At 41.8% G+C, this 19,602-nt stretch overlaps 1 protein-coding gene across 4 annotated transcripts in view; it reads left to right on the forward strand.

Moving 5' to 3' along the window:
- The window catches only part of PER2 (period circadian regulator 2), a 119,902-nt gene that overhangs the window by 40,625 nt on the left and 59,675 nt on the right, over positions 1-19,602 (forward strand). For all 4 annotated transcript variants that reach the window (XM_077488326.1, XM_077488329.1, XM_077488330.1 and 1 more), the window contains 7 exons: positions 3,582-3,736; positions 6,094-6,215; positions 6,964-7,165; positions 10,180-10,231; positions 14,901-15,049; positions 15,641-15,719; positions 15,800-15,906. In XM_077488326.1, the coding sequence (XP_077344452.1) occupies positions 3,582-3,736; positions 6,094-6,215; positions 6,964-7,165; positions 10,180-10,231; positions 14,901-15,049; positions 15,641-15,719; positions 15,800-15,906 (866 nt within the window). The remainder of the gene's footprint in view (positions 1-3,581; positions 3,737-6,093; positions 6,216-6,963; positions 7,166-10,179; positions 10,232-14,900; positions 15,050-15,640; positions 15,720-15,799; positions 15,907-19,602) is intronic.

Raw genomic sequence — 19,602 nt, forward strand, 5'->3', positions numbered from 1 at the left:
ATCACTAACATAGGGACTGATAGTCCAAAATAAGGACTGGGAGGGCTAAGTGACACTAATTGAGATGACACGGGAGGTGACATTTTGTACTTGTAGAACAGATCTAACAAAACCCTTTCAATAGTATATTTAACAGTCTAAAAAGAAAAAAATAAGAGCGTTCCTTTTTTAGGATTTTCATACACTTTAAAGATAAGTATGGCCAAAGCTTTTTGCCTGTATTTCTCTTGTGTGACACAGGAGTGCACTTTTAGCCTTCCTCCGACCTACAGCCAGCTTATTTTGCCTAATATTGGTTGACTTTGAAGAGCTGCTCCACCTCTTAAGGCCCGTAATACCGCTTTCGAATCGATCGTACGATAGTCTGATCGTTAGTACAGAGCTTTCAAGAGCTGCTCACGATAGTCTATCCAATGTATTATCTGATCAGACAGGCACAATTTATTTTTTATTTTTTTCGTATGTTACAAGATCGTACTATTTTCATTTAGTCAGTACAGTTGTCCTCTGAAAATACAATTCAAATACATTGTAACACATTACATCACTTCTGATTTTTAAGGTTTTTTATTTTTATTCTGTCGTATGAGAATTTTCTGAACTTTAGTAACCTCTCCATTTTCGATATGCGACTAGCATGCAACCCCCCCCCCCCCTCAAAAAAACCCCCAAAAAAACAGAAGATCTGTCGTCCGGTTTTCGGATCGTATATATGGGCCTTTAGTGCGTGGTTGAGAGCCAAAGCCGGATGTCGCCACCCCTCACCTGTCCGGCTCTGAGTGACCGCTGGAGGAGCAGAGAAGGATGATTGACAGGCACTGCTCTCTGCTCCAATAAGACTGAGAACTGAGCAACTGGTGATTGTGTGATTGCTCAGTTCTTGGTCTTGGAGCCGACATGTGAAGCTGCAGCTTCACACCAATGCTGGAGCATAGAGGCAAATATGAAGGTTTAAAGGAGTTGTAAACCCTCAAGGTTTTTCACCTTAATGCATTAACCACTTCAGCCCCAGGAAGAATTTACTCCTTTCCCGACCAGAGCACTTATCGCGATTTGGCACTGCATCGCTTTAACTGACAATTGCGTGGTCATGCGACATGGCTCCCAAACCAAATTGACATCCTTTTTTTTTTTTTTTTTTTTTTCCACAAATAGAGCTTTCTCTTTTGGTGGTATTTGATCACCCCTGCGGTTTTTATTTTTTGCTCTATAAACAAAAAAAGAGCAACAGTTTTGAAAAAAAAACACGTTATTTTTTACTTTTTGCTATAATAAATATCCCCCAGTTTAGGCCAATACGTATTATTCTTCTACATATTTTTGTTAAAAAAAAATCACAATAAGCGATTATTGCTTGGTTTGCGCAAAAGTTATAGTGTTTACAAAATAGGGGATAGTTTTATGGCATTTTTATTAATAATTTTTTTTTTTTTTAAATGGCGACGATCAGTGATTTTTATCATAACTGCTACATTATGGTGGACACATCGGACATTTTTTGGGACCTTTGCATTTTTATAGCACCGATTGCTGTATAAATGACACGTATTCCTGTCTAAATGACACTGGCAGTGTAGGGGGTTAAGTGTGTCCTAGGGGTGTGTTGCTAACTGTGGGGGGCGTGGTTGTGTATTACACATTACTGATCTCTGCTCCAATCACAGGGAGTAGAGATCAGTGACACTGTTGCTAGGCAGAACAGGGAGATGCTTGTTTACTTTAGCATCTCACCATTCTTCCTCTCCGTGAGGCGTTCGTGTGTATCCCCGCGGCAATCGAGTCTGCAGGATCTGTGACCCCACTCACGGAGCTTCCCATAGGCGCCCCCGCCCCCTCTTAAAAGGCAATGTACAGGTACGTGATTCTGCCTGTACGTGCCCTTCTGCCGACTTATATCGGCCTGAGGCGGCTGGGAAGCGGTTAAGGTGAAAAACCTGCACTTCAGCTGCCCTCCAGAACCTCCCTTACTCTTACCTAAACACAATCGTTCCAACAATGAGCAGGAGCCCTGCAGCTCCAGCCGCTGTCTCAGGTCCTCATTGGATAGATTGATAGGCAATGGCTCCTGCTGCTGTCAATTTAATTCAGTGACATTGAGGGCGGGGCTGAGTCCTGCTGTCTGTGTCAATGGGAGCAGGACTCAAACGCGCCCGCACGGGTGCCCTCATGGAAATCGTCTTTCCACGGGGGTAACAAGATGAAGGGGAGGAGCCAATAGTGCTGCTGGGGCACCTCCGAAAAGGAGGATCGGGGCCACTCTGTGCAAAACCCTTGCACAGAGCAGATAAGCAAAACAAAGCAAACCTTTTCAATCACGTTAAGTTCATCGCTCTTGAGAGAACAGTTGACCAGGAGGGGGTTGTATCGCATCCACACGCCTGCTTTAACCACTAGAGGACCAGTATAATTGCGGCGGGTTGGCTCCGTTGGGCAAATACGTACATCGGCCACTTTAAGACGACTAGGGGGAACGCGACGACAGAGCCGATTCATGTGTCCAGCGACTGCGATGTCTACCAGGCACCCACGATCGCTCCCAAGAGAGACGGAATGGAATTTACAGATCTACATTCTGTCAGGAGTGAGGAGACAGATCTGTTCATAATAAGTATGAACAGCGATCGGTCTCCTACAATCAGTCTCTCCCTCCCCCACAGTTAGAATCACTCCCTAGGAAATACATTTAACCCCTTGATTGCCCCTAGTGTTATCCCTTTCCCTACCAATGAATTACAGTAATCAGTGGCTATTTTTAGCTCTGTTCGCTGTATAAATGTCAATGGTCCCTAAAAATCGCAGATCACTGCCATTACAAGTAAAAAAAAAAAAATTATAATAAATGCCATAAATATATCCCCTATTTTGTAGATGCTATAACTTCTGCATGAACCAATATTGGCTTATTGCTAAATTATTTATTTTATTTTTGTTTTGTACCAAAAATATGTTGAATACATATCAGCCTAAACTGAGGAAGTTTTTTTGGGGGGGATATTTTATTATAGTAAAAAATATATATTTTTTTGTTTTATAGCACAAAAAATAAAAACCGCAGAGGTGATCAAATAACACAAAAGAAAGCTCTATTTGTGGGGGGAAAAAAAGGATGTCAATTTTGTTTGAGTACAACGTCACACGCCCATGCAATAGTCAGTTAAAGCGACACCGTATCGCAATAAAATTGCCTGTTCATTAAGAGGGCAAATTGTTCTGGGGCTTAAGTGGTTAAGCTCCTGACCCTGCACTTGTATAGTGCACGCAGCTGCAGGTCACGTGCAGAGTGGCCCCTTTCTGCAACATAGGGTATAATTAATGATATGGCTACAATGCTTTGCTGTGTACTCACGGCTGCTGCTAAAAGGGGTGGATGGTGGGTGGGAAAGGGGGCACTAAAAGTGTGGTTCAACCACAGGATTTTGACTGCTAATGTGAATGTGCCCAACTCTGCTTACTGGTTTGCTGTCCTGCATTGATTAGTTTGATTTATACAAAGATTGGCTTACTGAGTTTTTCTGCACTGGACCTTGTATATAACCTCTTTTTATTCAGTCCTAATTGGCATTTATATTTTCTTTTTGCAGTAGTGAACAGCCAGCTAAAGCCAAAACCCAAAAGGAATTACTGAAAATACTGAAGGAGCTTCGCTCCCATCTCCCTCCTGAAAATAAGTTTCAAGGAAAGTTCAGCACTGCTGCCTCTCTCCACTACGCTTTGCATTGCATCCAGCAGGTGAAAGGTAATGCACTCTGTCTGTAATCACCATCATACTACCTCAAATCCCAAAATTCAAAGCTACTTTATGATAAAGCCATTTATTAAGTTTTTGCTACAAAATATATCGAATGGAAACTATTGCTGCTTTTGGCCCCCTTTTTTCATATTTACTTTAATAACTGAGCTTTTAACTCTATACTTGTGTGTTATCATTTATTTGAAATATTCATTTTAATACAAGGTGTCTCTACAGCAGTCTGTTTGCTTAGCTTGCTGGGCTTTCTAATAGAAGGCCTAGCATTGCCTTGTTCTCTTGTTCACTTTCTTTTTGGAAATTCAGTTGGCTTTGTGTGAACTAGCATGGTAATGATTTATAATGAATAGACCTGACTTTCAGGAGACTAAACCACTGAAAAATTGTTTACAGCATAGAAGTCAGCTTGACTGAATTATTTATTTATTTTTATACGCTACAAATCCCCTCGTCTGTATGCCAAAATGGCTGTAGGAACAATGTAAATGCCTTATCCGAGCTTCAGATGGGTGTTGAATCGACAAGCTTCCCATATTTTATAGTGGCCCTAGTGGTGAGCTGTCTGCCTTTTTTGAGTTTGTAGCTTCACCTACTGGAATAGGCCATTCTCATTTTTGTCAGTTTTTTTTTTTTTTTTTTCCTTCACTATGGAGATTGCAGTAATAATAGTAGGACTCCCCTTAGTGAAGCAGACATGATGGTAATAGACAATAATCAACATCAATGGGGAGAGTTGCATCTAGAGAATCTTTGAGCTATGGGAATCTAAGCCAGGTACACACGGGCCGAATGTCGGAGACTGTCGGACGCGCATGCTGGAAAATCAGCAGCTGAATGACTCCAGAGAGGGCTGATCGGCGTGTTTGGGGGGCGCGGCAGTCCCCTTGTCAGAACACAACAGCTCAGCGGGGGGGGGGGGGGGGGGGATTGCTGTACTTCACATTCACATGGTACTCTGACCGGAGATGGCAGTTTTTCTTTTTTTTATTCTTATTCATGCTGGTTTGAACAGAAAAACGAATAGTATGTAGCAGGCTTTAGATGGTGATTCCACTTTCAGTTACATATTGAATAGCTCATTTAAAGTGGTCCTAAAAGCTGAAGGTGTTTACCTTAACGCATTCTCTGCAGTAAGGTAATAACCAGCCAAGCCCTGAGCCCGATCTCAATCACAAATCACATCAATTACATATATCACCACCTTTAAGTGAATATAAAAAAAGTATATATATCCACTTATATATAAAACATTGTGAAAATTTTTTTTTTTTTTTTTTTTAATGAATGGATGCAACACCCTCTAACAGTAAAATAGTCCATCACCCAAAAGTGATTATATTTAAACACTCCAACAATAGTCCTTCTATAAGTACAAGACTAATCTTCAGTGTCCATAGCAATTTCTTAATGCCTTTACCACACCATCCGTGATTGTGACCCCCCCCCTTTCATGAGAGCACTCACCAGCTATTAAGCCCTACACTCACGTGCTAGGCTAGTAGAGCTTTAAACCTCTCCGGAGATGGTTTCAATATAATATCGCAAATCACTGGATATTCTCCACTCGGAAATCTGTGTATGTGCCTCAAAAGAAATCACAGAGGAGACCTCCAATAGTGTAATACCGTAAACACACTTTAATCTTAAAACAATTCACTCTTTATGCCCTCACGTGAACAATATGAAAATAAGTCACTTCAAAGAAAGTCAAATCACTCCACACTCCAACTTCAACAAGTGCTTTAAATACGCCGGGGCATTGGTGGTCACAGCGGACCTCATTAACAGGGAACGGGATCGCTCTCTCTCTCACCCTTCCTCACGTGTCTCGCCTGGTCCCACACAGCAGGCCCGTAATTTGAATAGGGCGCCTTAGCTTGCTTATACCGTCCCCTTCGTCCAGCACCACCTTCCACCGCCGTGTATACAAGCTTAGTATCTCAGTGTTACTTGCCAGATAGCCACGCCCCCACCATGTTTTGTCATACCAGACTTAATCATGGGAAGTCTGGTATGACAAAACATATCATATTATTGTAGGTAGCTTGTGTGGATTAATATTCACACAGTAATAGTGCTACAGGGTATTATTTGTTTACCATTAACAACAAATTTTGATGCACCTATGTTTTGTTAATAACTTTAAGTGGACTGACCCTTGAAAACCCCCCCCCCTTTATTTTATTTATTTTTACAACGCAAAACTTGTTGATTTGGCTCTACAAACATCTTTAATTTCATTGTTTCCATTGGTGTGTAACTATATATTGTAATCCCTTTTTCCAGAGGTTACTTTGCAGCGTAATAATGTTCTAGCTTGTGTTTTTATTTACTGTATTCCTTAGCCAATGAAGACTATTACCAGCTTTTAATGGTTAATAATGATCAACCATGTGGGCAGGATCTCTCGTGCTACACAGTGGAGGAGATCGCAAATATTACCTCTGAGTATACAAAGAACAATATGGTAAGAAACCTTGGTCAGAGCCCTTGATGTATATAATTATATCATGTTCTGCAAAGTGCTAAAATGCCTATGCATTATTCTCATGGGTAAAAAAATAAATAAAAATAAAATATGGGGCTATGTTTTTATAATAAGGAAATGTATCACATTTTACATGTTTAAAATGTTTTCATGTGACCTGTCTTGATCAGAGGCCATTGAAGCATAGATGGCCAGACTAAACTGAATAGCATTAGTATTGTGCAAGACAACGTGACTGTAAAGTCTGGCCATACACAAGTAGCATTTCATGTACTAGGTGAACTTGAAGGGTTTTGAGGGGGGGCTTCTACACACCACATACAACACAAATATAAAACTCTACTCTGTTTTGAAGGTCCTTGTCAATCTTTTGTATTTGCAATAGCGTATGTGGCACGTAGAAACCCTTCCCTTTTTTTTTTTTTTTTTTTATCTTAGCCAGTAAGGTCTCGAGAGAAATTACATCTTTCCAGTTCTGCTTCTGGTCACTTCTGAAACTTTTCTACTCCCTCCTTGTACCTCTCAGTAGAACAATCATAAAAACAATGAATGGATTACACCCTTATTTATTTTTATTTTTTAAACATATGTCTTTCATAGGATTCATTATGTGTGGTTGTGGGGAAAAAATGTGTGTGAGTGTGTAGACTGATGTAGGGAAAATGTTATAATGGCCTTAATGCGGAAATAGACTATGATTATTTCTGTCTATTGTGCACATATACAGGATGTATTCGCTGCGGCGGTGTCCTTAGTAACTGGGCGGATCCTCTATATTTCGGAGCAGGCCTCAGTTGTGCTTCGCTGTAATACAGATCTGTTCTCCAATGTTCGCTTTGTGGAGCTCCTGGCCCCACAGGATGTCAGTGTGTTCTACAGCTCCACTAATCCATACAGGCTTCCATCATGGAGTATCTGCAATGGAGGCGGTAAGGGATACTGCTTACTAAGGGGATTTCTTCCTGGTTGGGACTTCATTTACCATTACAGATTTTTTTTTTACTATCCTCTGTGTAATTTGGTCAGTAAATTCTGCGCTGTCAAATTTACCCCCTTCCTATACAGTTTAGGGCTGCTAGTAGTTGTATATTAATTCCCAAACCTTAAATCTATATAGTGTAGCTCTTACTTTTTGATATAAATATACTCTATGAGCCTATCAGACATAAGTAAAATATGACCCACAGAAGATTCCCTGGGTGTCAATGCCGTACACCAAAACCTAATCGATTATATTTTATATTATTGTGCAAAAGTTTTAGGCAGGTATAAAATAATGCTGTAAATTAAGAATGCTTTCAGAAAATAGAAGTGTTAATAGTTTTATTTTTATCAATTAATAAAATGGAAAGTAAATGAACAGAAAAGAAGTCCAAATCAATATTTGGTGTAACCACCCTTTGCCTTCAAAACAGCATCAATTCTTGGTAGACTTGCACACCCTTTTTATTTTTGAAGGAACTAAGCAGGTAGGTTGTTCCAAACATCTTGGAGATCCGACAGATCTTCTGTGGATGTAGGCTGCCTCAAATCCTTCCGTCTCTCCATAAAGTCCCAGACAGACTCAATGTTGAGGTCAGGGCTCTGTAGGGGCTAAACTATCATCACTTCCAGGACTCCTTGTTCTTTACGCTGAAGATTGTTCTTCATGACCTTGGCTGTACATTTGGGGCCGATCACATGCCTTCCGGATTATGGTATGATGGATAAGTATCTGCCTGTATTTCTCAGCCATTGCTCCTAGCCAAATCTTCAACTCCATTTGCAGAAATGCAGCCCCAGATATGCGAGGCACCTCCACCATGCTTCACTGTTGCTTGTAGACACTCATTATTGTACCGCTCTCCAGCTCTTTGGTGAACAAACTGCCTCCTGCTACAGAACCCCAGTTCCTGTGTTTTCGTGCATAGTTGGGTCACTTAACCTTGTTTCCACATCAGATCCCTGACTTTGTGCAAGTGTAAGAATTGATGTTGGTTTGATGCCAAAGGGTAGTCACACCAAATATTTTAGATCAAATATATAGATATAAAGGGTTGCACATATACTAGTATTGGTGCCGATACCGAGCATTTGCCCGAGTACTTGTACTCAGACAAATGCTCCAATGCTTAATACAATACTTGGATAGTCAGGGGTGATTGGTGCTCCACTGAGGTACAATCACTGATCTTCCTGTACACATTTCAATAAAGCAGCCAACAGACGCTTCTCATCCTCTCCCCTCCCTCGGCTTTCAGCTGCTTTATTGAAATCTATATAAGGAGATTGGTGATTGTAATTCCTCCCCAGTGCAGCAACAATCGCCCATGACTGTCCCCCATGTGCTCCTTGGTCCCCCTCTGCCCTCTATCTGTTCAGGATGGAGAGCAGAGGAAGGAATCGGTAAATATGGTATTTACCGGCACCTTCCTTTTCCGAATGCACAGTTCTCTTCATTCATAACTGTCATTGAGCATCATAAACTGTGTTTACAATGCTTACATTTTATGAAGAGAGGAACCGCCATCTCCTGTCCATCCATCTTCAGTGCAGCTGAGGCTGCAGAGTTGCAGAGAGGTAACGAGTACTTGGAGGGGGTGGGAGGGGAAGTATCAGTACTCGGCCTTAAAGTGGTATCGGGACAACCCAAATAAATTTATATGTTTATATATAATATCTCACAGTGCAAAAGTTTTAGGCGGGGGTGGGGGGGGTGGGTGTGTGTGTGTGTGTGTTCGATTGTGGAGTCATGACCCGCAAACAAACACTTTCAAGAGAAAGCCGGCCGGCGACCACAAAAAACTGCTGGGTTATGGCTGATCAGCCATAATCCCTGTAAACCACTTGCAATCCGCAGCGTGCGTGTGTGTGTGTATGTTTACATTCATTGTACTAGAAATAAAAGTAATAAAAAATAAATAAATTTAAAGTTGCTCCAAGCTTGCGTGCAGAAGCAAACGTATATGTAATATGCACCTGAATATGTAAACCGTATTCCCACCACACATGTGAGGTATTGACGGGACCATTGGGGCAAGGGCAATAATGCTAGCATTAGACCCCCTGTAACGCTAAATGGGTAACCTGCAAAAATGTTAAACCGTTGCCTATGGAGATTTTCAAGCTCTGTCGTTTTTATTGCCAATCAAATTTTGAAGCGTGACATGTTAGGTATCTACTCGGTGCAACATCATCTTTCACATTTTACCAAAAATTGGGGTATGTGTTTTGGTTTTCTTTGTGTTTAATTCATTAAACCTGCGCAAATACCATGCAAAAAAATAAAATTGCAAGGATCACCATTTTATTACCCAGGCTCTCTGCTAAAAACATTATATAATGTTTGGGGGTTATAAGTAATTTTCTAGCAAAAACTTGTAAACAAAACATGCCAGAAAAGGCTTGGTCTTCGAGTGAATAAAGAATCAAAGAGCTAAAACCACTTCACGTGCAATTCCACCTGCAGTGAGATTTTGCCTCCACCTTTTAGTTGGAATTTTGCTTACCTTTTTAGGAGGGGACTTTGTTTCGCTTTCCCTAGCAACTGAGACTAGTCTCTGCCTCTTGTGTCTACCTCTTGTTCTCCCTCTTGCACTCCTCCGCAGTGGCTGTGACAGCTGCTCTCACTCCTAACAAAACAGACCCATGCAGCAGTAGCTCACACAGCTTTTGTGACTTACAGGAGAACAAGGACACTTGTACAGCCTGTGCTCCTTTGATCGCTCTTTTGCCCACAGCATCACCCAATCACCTATGTTTACTTTTTTGAAGTCTTGAAGTGGGATGTCCAACAAAGTGGGTAGGTTAGGTGTACACAAACGTTTGGCAACACACACAGTGGGGTAAGACCATTCTCCGTGCATTGGTGTAGCTTTAGATGTAGGGTTTTTTTTTTATTCTTTTTCTTTTTTTTTTTTTGCTAACAATGAACCCTTTTTATTTTATTTTTTTCTTATTACAGATTCTGGCTATCTTGATGGCTTAGAAGAAAAATCATTTTACTGTCGGATCAGGTAAGATGACATTACTAGTTTACTCTTTGTTCCTATGTGCCAAAGCTCACAACACAGAAGCCTTTTAATACTATGCAACCTGGGGACATAGGCAAAAGAATATTTCTAATTTGATTTAGTAGCAGCCTGGCACACTATATAGCTACAGTCCTTGCAGTGAGCTTTGTCTCTGCTGAGATTATTTCCAGCACATCGGAAGGCTAGTTCTCTACTCCTTTAACAGAGAATGATCAAAGCTTCCTCAGATTGCACAAAGTAACCTATTTGGATTTGCCTCCAGTCTGGGTGGGAGTTTGGACATTGGGTTGTGACGATGATGTGTTGAGCACAGTAAGTTGCAGGCCAAGAGCAGTGGGAACTCGCACCAAGAATTCACTGGACTCAAGTATTTAGAACCCCCAATTCCAAAAAGTTATGTAAAATCTACATAAAATAGAATGCTTTTCATGTGACAACACTGAAGAAATTACACTTTGCTACAATGTAAAGTAGTGAGTGTACAGCTTGTATAACAGTGTAAATGTGCTGTGCCCTCAAAATAACTCAACACACAGCCATTAATGTCTAAACAGCTGGCAACAAAAGTGAGTACACCCCTAAGTGAAAATGTCCAAATTGGGGCCAAAGTGTCAATATTTTTTGTGGCCATTCTTTTCTAGCACTGCCTTAACCTGGTTGGGCATAGAGTTCACCAGAGCTTCACAGGTTGCCACTGGAGTCCTCTTCCACTCCTCCATGATGACATCACGGAGCTGGTGGATGTTGGAGACCTTGCGCTCCTCCACCTTCCATTTGAGGATGCCCCATACAGTGCCTTGCGAAAGTATTCGGCCCCCTTGAACTTTTCAACCTTTTGCCACATTTCAGGCTTCAAACATAAAGATATAACATTTTTAATTTTTTGTGAAGAATCGCCAACAAGTGGGACACAATTGTGAAGTGGAATGAAATCTATTGGATTTTTGAAACTTTTTTTAACTAATAAAAAAATGAAAAGTGGGACGTGCAAAATTATTCGGCCCCCTTGCGTTAATACTTTGTAGAGCCACCTTTTGCTGCGATTACAGCTGCAAGTCGCTTGGGGTATGTCTCTATCAGTTTTGCACATCGAGAGACTAAAAATTCTTGCCCATTCTTCCTTACAAAACAGCTCGAGCTCAGTGAGGTTGGATGGAGAGCGTTTCTGAACAGCAGTTTTCAGCTCTTTCCACAGATTCTCGATTGGATTCAGGTCTGGACTTTGACTTGGCAATTCTAACACCTGGATACGTTTATTTGTGAACCATTCCTTTGTTAATTTTGCAGTATATTTGGGATCATTGTCTTGTTGGAAGATAAATCTCTGTCCCAGTTTCAGGTCTTTTGCAGACTCCAACAGGTTTTCATCCAGAATGGTCCTGTATTTGGCTGCATCCATCTTCCCCCTCAATTTTAACCATCTTCCCTGTCCCTGCTGAAGAAAAGCAGGCCCAAACCATGATGCTGCCACCACCATGTTTGACAGTGGGGATGGTGTGTTGAGGGTGATGAGCTGTGTTGCTTTTACGGCAAACATATAGTTTTGCATTGTGGGCAAAAAGTTCGATTTTGGTTTCATCTGACCAGAGCACCTTCTTCCACATGTTTGGTGTGTCTCCCAGGTTGCTTGTGGCAAACTTTAGATGAGACTTTTTATGGATATCTTTGAGAAATGGCTTTCTTCTTGCCACTCTTCCATAAAGGCCAGATTTGTGCAGTGTACGACTGATTGTTGTCCTATGGACAGGCTCTCCCACCTTAGCTGTGGTTCTCTGCAGTTCATCCAGAGTGATCATGGGCCTCTTGGCTGCATCTCTGATCAGTCTTCTCCTTATCTGAGCAGAAAGTTTAGAGGGACGGCCAGGTCTTGGTAGATTTGCAGTGGTCTGATACTCCTTCCATTTCAAAATGATCGCTTGCACAGTGCTCCTTGGGATGTTTAAAGCTTGGGAAATCTTTTTGTATCCAAATCCGGCTTTAACCCATTCATGACTAAGCCTATTTTTGGCATTTGGTGTTTACAAGTTAATCCATATTTTTTGCTAGAAAATTACTTGGAACCCCCCAAACATTATATATATATATATTTTTTTAGCAGAGACTCTTGAGAATAAAACGGCGATTGTTGCAATATTTTATGTCGCACAGTATTTTTGCAGTGGTGTTTTAAACGCAACTTTTTTGAAAAAGGGACACTTTCATAAATAAAAATAAAAAAACGATACAGTAAAATTAGCCCACTTTTTTTGCATAATGTGAAAGATAATGTTACACCGAGTAAATAGATACCAAACATGTCACACCTTCTAATTGCACACACTCGTGGATTGACGACAAAGTACGGTACCTAAAAATCTCAATAGGCGATGCTTTAAAAAATTTTTTTACGGTTACCAGGTTAGCGTTAGAGGAGGTCTAGTGCTAGAATTATTTCTCTCGCTCTGACGATCGCGGCGATACCTCACATGTGTGATTTGAACACCGTTTACATATGCGGGTGCGACTTCCGTATGCGTTTTCTTTGCTTTGCGAGCTTGCGGGGACGATGGGCGCTTTAAATTTTTATTTTATTTATATTAAAATGACTAAATTGTTTTTTTAAAAAAATAAATAAAATTTGATCACTTTTATTGCTGTCAAAAGGAATGTAAACTTTGTGACAGTAATTGGTGGTGACAGGTACTCTTTATGGAAGGATTGGGGGTCTAAAATACCCCCCACCCCTCCTTTACACTTCAATGTATTCAGATCGCCGAAAACGGCGATTCTGAATACCGTATATTTTTTTTAAAACTGGCGCAATTGGCAGCCGAGTAATCGGGAAGTGACGTCATGGCGTCGCTTCCGTGTTTACGATTAGGATACTGGAACAAAGCCAATTACGGCTTCGTTCCAGTTCCTCCCCAGCAGCCGGAGGCGCCGGATCTTGAATCGGTGCTCCCGATCGGGAGCACCGGTAACAGCGGCGGGAGGCAGCGGGAGGGGATCTATCAAAGAGCAGGTGCATTTATACAGAGAGTTGATTACACACAGATGGATTCTATTTATCACCATCAGTCATTTAGGATAACATTGGATCATTCAGAGATCCTCGCTGAACTTCTGGAGTGAGTTTGCTGCACTGAAAGTAAAGGGGCCGAATAATTTTGCACGCACCCTTTTTCATTTTTTTATTTGCTAAAAAAAGTTTAAAATATCCAATAGATTTCGTTCCACTTCACAATTGTGTTCCACTTGTTGGTGATTCTTCACCAAAAATTAAAATTTTATATCTTTATGTTTGAAGCCTGAAATGTGGCAAAAGGTTGAAAAGTTCAAGGGGCCGAATACTTTCGCAAGGCACTGTAGATGTTCAATAGGGTTTAGGTCTGGAGACATGCTTGGCCAGTCCATCACCTTTACCCTCAGTTTCTTTAGCAAGGCAGTGGTCATCTTTGAGGTGTGTTTTGGGGTGGTTATGTTAGAATACTGCCATACGGGCCAGCCTCCTATGGGAGGGGCTCATGCTCTGCTTCAGTATGTCAAAGTGCATGTTGGCATTCATGATTCCCTCAGTGAACTGTAGCTCCCCAGTTCCAGCAGTACTGCATCAAATTGGTTTGTATGGCTGTCGTCCCAGAAGGAAGCCTCTTCTAAATATGATGCACAAGAAAGCCTGCAAACAGTTTGCTGAAGACATGCAGACTAAGGACATGGAACTATGTCCTGTGGTCTGATGAGACCAAGATAAACGTATCTGGTTCAGATGGTGTCAAGCGTGTGTAGCGGTAACCAGGTGAGGAGTACAAGGACAAGTGTTTCTTGCCTATAGTTAAGCATGGTGGTGGGAGTGTCATGGTCTGGGGCTGCATGAGTGCCGCCGGCACTGGGGAGCTACAGTTCATTGAGAGAACCATGAATCCCAACATGTACTGTGACATACTGAAGCAGAGCATGATCCCCTCCCTTTGGAGACTGGGCCGCAGGACAGTATTCCAACATAACGACCCCAAACACACCTCAAAGATGACCACTGCCTTGCTAAAGAAGCTGAGGGTAAAGGTGATGAACTGCCCAAGCATGTCTCCAGACTTAAAGCCTATTGAGAATCTGTGGGGCATCCTCAAATTGAAGCTGGAGGAGCGCAAGGTCTCTAACATCCACCAGCTCCATGATGTCATCATAGATTAGTGGAAGAGGACCCCAGTGGCAACCTGCGAAGCGCTGGTGAACTACATGTTCAAGAGGGTTAAGGCAGTGCTGGAAGATAATGGTGGCTGCAAAAAATATTGACACTTTGTGCCCAATTTGGACATTTTCTCTTAGGGGTGTACTCCTTTTTCTTGACAGCAGTTTAGACATTAATGGCTGTGTGTTGAGTTATTTTGAGGGGACAGCAAATTTACACTGTTATACAACCTGTACACTCACTACTTTACATTGTAGCAAAGTGTCAGCCTCAGTGTTGTCACATGAAAAGATATGACACATTTACAAACATGTGAGGGGTGTACTCACTTTTGTGAGATACTGTATGCAGAAATATCAGAATTTACCTGTGGGTCACATGGTTAAGGAGATGGGCAGTTTCATGTCAGTGTGGTCCCTTGGATTTTGTGTGTTGCCTATTATACATTCAGTAGCATTTTAACAGCTCTGCATTTTTCCTCAGTTGTGGACAACAGTCACGGGGGGAAGTATCTTACCATCCCTTCAACCTTACCCCATACCTGATCCGTATACAGACTGAGGCGGATGGGGGCACCGCAGAGCAGCTATGCTGCGTACTGTTTGCAGAACGTGTACACTCAGGCTATGAAGGTACATATATTTGTTTATTCTTTTAATGGTTAGTGCTTACATTACAGAAATTCTATGAAAGATGCTGCATTTTGATCTTTTTCCTCCTTCTGGTAGCCTATAGGTTGCTATTTGCTGTTTAATCCTTTGTAATAATTGATCTGTACTGGCTCAGGAAAAGCTTAGAAGTGTAATTAGAGCAGGGGTGGTCTCCATTTAACTCATTATTAGACATGTTTTTTTTTTATATTTCCATCTGGTTATTGCTCAGTGAGCGGTAGATATTCCTCATATCTCTGCTAAATCTGGAGCAGCAGGACCTCTCTATCACACTGTTTTCTTCTTGATCTGAGAAAGATGTTGGAAAACATCACACGATAGTGTTATCCATCGACACTCGGAGAGAAGCTTGTAATCATATCTTGCATATTGTTGGTAAATTATACTGGGTGTTGACTGTATACAGTATGTTAAAACACACACTAAAGTTATTAATTTTTGTTATCTCCACTACTAATGGAGCTGACATCCAGCTTGGCTTTTAGAATGTAGCAGAGATCTCTGTTAACATGGCATGTTGATGGTGAGATTGTGTTTCCTTGTTTATTTTAGCTCCTCGGATCCCTGCAGATAAACGCATTTTCACAACCACACACACTCCAAGCTGCCTTTTCCAGGATGTGGATGAGAGGTGAGAAGACTATAGACTTCAGCCTAGAAATTGTTGGACTTGTTTTCTGTTGTAATTTTTTACATCTTTTATATATACAGGGCTGTTCCCTTGTTGGGTTACCTGCCCCAGGATTTGATTGGCAGTCCCATCTTTATGCACCTTCATCCCAGTGACCGCCCACTCATGTTAGCTGTACACAAGAAAAGTACGTATGTAATGTTGCTATTTTCTGCATTTAAGAGGCTTACAGCTACAGTACAATTTCTACACTTGCTGCTATTTAAGGAGCTGTTGGTCTAGTATCAGGTTTTTTTTTTCCCTCTGGAAGCTAAACCTACACTATGTACCCGCTTCTTTTTAAGGCTAAGTTCACTTTTTTTTTTTATTTCTTGCCTGATTTCCAGCCTCCCTATGTACCAATATACCCTTAATGTACCTTGGTTTCAGAAAAGAAAAAGCTTATTTTTATCTTCTAGAGTGGGCCTTACCACAACCTCCAGTCTCCTGTAGAAAGCTCTTCCATTACTTCCTGCTATTCATACTGGTATTTGGGACAGGAAAGCTGTTAAACTAGGGAAGTAGTTCAGCAGCTGACCTCATTAACACACACCCTACACCTGCCCTCCCCCTTAAGGATATTGCCTCTGCCCATCTCTGCAGTTTCATGCTTCTCCAATGCAGGGCAAGGTCAGCTAGCTTTGTTCTCCCTCTATACATAGCTAGTGTTTTTCCTCATACTAATTGAGGGTTTTGTATGTTACCTTCATCTTGCATATACCGTTCATTTGACAGAGCTGAGCGATCACATAATAGCCTATGTGGAGTAGAGCTGTAGTATTGAAAACAGGAGAAATATGTCCCTGGAAGTCTGTAAAGCTCACTTCACAATCTGATTATACAATCTCCTGTAGATCTGCCATCAACTTTGTAAAGTAACTGCCTGTATGATTGGATGGATAGGTCCTATTATTATTATTATTATTATTATTATTATACAGGATTTCTATAGCGCCAACAGTTAGCACAGCGCTTTACAACATTAAGGCCGGGTTCACACTGCTGCGGGGGGAGATCCGGATGTGATTCGCACCGCACTGCAGTGCAAATCACATCCGATCTCCATAGCGATGCGAGTTCAGCCATACAGATAGTATGGCTGAATTCGCATCGCTCCCGCAGCAAACTCGCACGGAACCCTTTTTTTGGCCCGCAACAGAATCGGATCGCATGGGTGTTCACACCATGCGATCCGATTCCTGTGCGAGTCGGCAGATTTGGGGGTGTCGTTAACATATCATTGACACTCCCAGCCGTTCGCATAGGGCAGTGTGAACTGCCGGCGGGAGTAATGCGATGCGGGAAAACGCCGCGGATTCGCGGCGTTCCCGCATCGCAGCAGTGTGAACCCGGCCTAAAGGCCAGACAGTACAGTTTCAATGCATGAGGAATCCGAGGGCCCTGCTCATTAAGACTTTTTTTATATAGTTTTGCTAAATCTGAGGGAGATTGTACAATCAGATTGTGTAGGGTATGGTAACCTGTATAAATCTGGAATAAGCTGGCTGAGTTTTCGCTGCTAATTGCACCCCAAACGTGAAAGCAAAAATGCATTTTATTGAGTGCAAAAATGTGTGACAAACGTGCAGTAAATGTGCAAACCGTAACGTACCAAAATGCCCCATAAACTACTTTGCGGCGTTTGTCGTGTGTGGGGAAGTCCAATAAAATCAGGGGGCTGTCTTACGTGTGTCATGGGAAAATTGCACCAAAAACATGCGTTCCCACTACACTGTATGAATGGGGCCTGAAAGTGAAATGAGAGTGTTTTACGCCCCTTCTCCCTCCTTGAGCTGGATAACAACATTTACAGCTTTGTCACTCTCCCCATGTACTTATATAAGGCTAGCCATACACTATACAATCTGATTGAATAATCTCTGTACAATTTCCTTTAGATTTACACCTGATCAATCTATTCAATTTGTATCAAGTAAGACCCTTATGCTACATGGTTGATGATCTAAAGGCAATTGTACAATCGGATTGTATGATGTATTGCCATCTTAAAGTAATGAGGAAAAACAAAGAGGTGGTTTAGTAATCCAGGAGGTGTGGTGCATACACCCTTTTTAAAATTTTGAAGATGGGTCGTGGATGGGTCTTCCAGCATGACAATGACCTAAAAACATATCGCCAAGGCAACAAAAAGTGGCTCAAGAAGAAGCACATTAACCAATTGCTGACCAGCTGCCAATGTTTATACTGCGGTAGGTCGGCTCTCCTGCATAAACCACTGTAAGTGTGCGTCAGTCCTTGCACAGGAGATGGCGTGTACAGAGGCAGAAGGGGGAACTGCCTATGTAAACAAGGCGATTCCCTGTTCTGCCAGATGACATGTCAAATATTCTGTTCCCAGTGATTGAGAACGATGATCTGTCATGTCCCTGGTAGCCTGTCCCAAACCCCCTACAGTGAGAACACACCCAGGGAACACACATAAAACCTTGATCGCCCCCTAGTGTTTTTTACATTGATCTGTGCATTTTTATAGCACTGATCAATGTAGTCATGTCACTGGTCCACAAAAAATGTAATTTGGGGTCAGATTTGTCCACTGCAATGTTGCAGTCCCTCTAAAAATCATAGATCGCCACCGTTACCAGTAAATACCCTGAAAAGGTGCAGCGTTAATTAACCACTTGCTTACTGGGCACTTAAACCCCCCTCTCCCGTCCAGACCAATTTTCAGCTTTCAGTGCTCTCACACTTGGAATGAGAATTATTCAGTCATGCAACACTGTATCCAAATGATTTTTTTTTTTTTCTTTCAATTAATGTTTTTTATTGGTTAACAATACACAATTGTGAAGGAGTCCACAATAGCAAGTTTAAGAACCAAAGCATTGCGAAGTCTGTACTACAGGGAGGTAAACTGTACATGTGAGCAGTACAAAATATAATCAAATTATTTTAGCAACAGTGCCCTTATATTAAGCACAACTTAATATACAGTGTGCTAGAGCTGATATCACATATAACCTTGCAGAGATAGTCTGCGAGTGAAGAAAGAGGAAAAAAAGAAAAGAGGCAAAAAAAAAAAAAGGAAAGATAGAGTTAGATTAATGAGGGCAGTAGCTTACCATTCCGGCCCCTGTACCGGCCCACCGCAAGTCCTCCCGGAGATGCCACCTCTCCCAGACCACATTGTATTCGTGCAGCCCATCCTGAATTCTGACCGTCATTTTTTTCCATGAGTTCCACGTCTTTGATCCTGGAATACAGAGCTTCTTGGGATGGGGTGAATTTTTTTTTTTTCCAGTTAAGGGCTATCAAGCACTGCTGTGAGAATACGTCTAAGCAATTTCTTGTATGGTTTAGCCATTTTTGGTTGGGAGAGGCCAAACAGGAAGCATTTCGGTGAGAGAGGACTAGGGACCTCAAAGAGGCGGGATAATAATTATTGGGTTGAGCTCCAGAACAGGGCTATGAGAAGACATGACCAATAAATATGGAAGAGAGAGCCTCTGTCTCGTTGGCAGAGCCAACATCGATCAGAGGTGGAGGGGTAAATTTTATGGACTACAGCTGGGGTCTGGTACCAAAAAAAGATAATCTTGTATGAATTTTCTTTATAAGGGGTACATAGGGAACTCCAGACTGTCTGCCATACCTCCACTGGGAGTTCCTCTCCCAACTCTCTCTCCCATCGTAGCATGTTTGCCTCTTATTGGTATTGGATATGCATTTAGGATCTGATATGTCTGAGATCAGTCCTCTGCGATTTCGCCCCTCTAGTATGATCCGTTGAAATGGAGAGGGTGGGGAGAATTGCAGGTGTGGAGCTATGATTTGGGCAAAATGCCTGATCTGCAAATAGCTATAGCACATCTGTCGTGGGCGT

The sequence above is a fragment of the Lithobates pipiens genome, unplaced genomic scaffold (genome assembly GCF_037356315.1).
Source record: "Lithobates pipiens isolate NorthernLeopardFrog02 unplaced genomic scaffold, aLitPip1_a1.2 Scaffold_18, whole genome shotgun sequence".
NCBI lineage: Eukaryota > Metazoa > Chordata > Amphibia > Anura > Ranidae > Lithobates > Lithobates pipiens.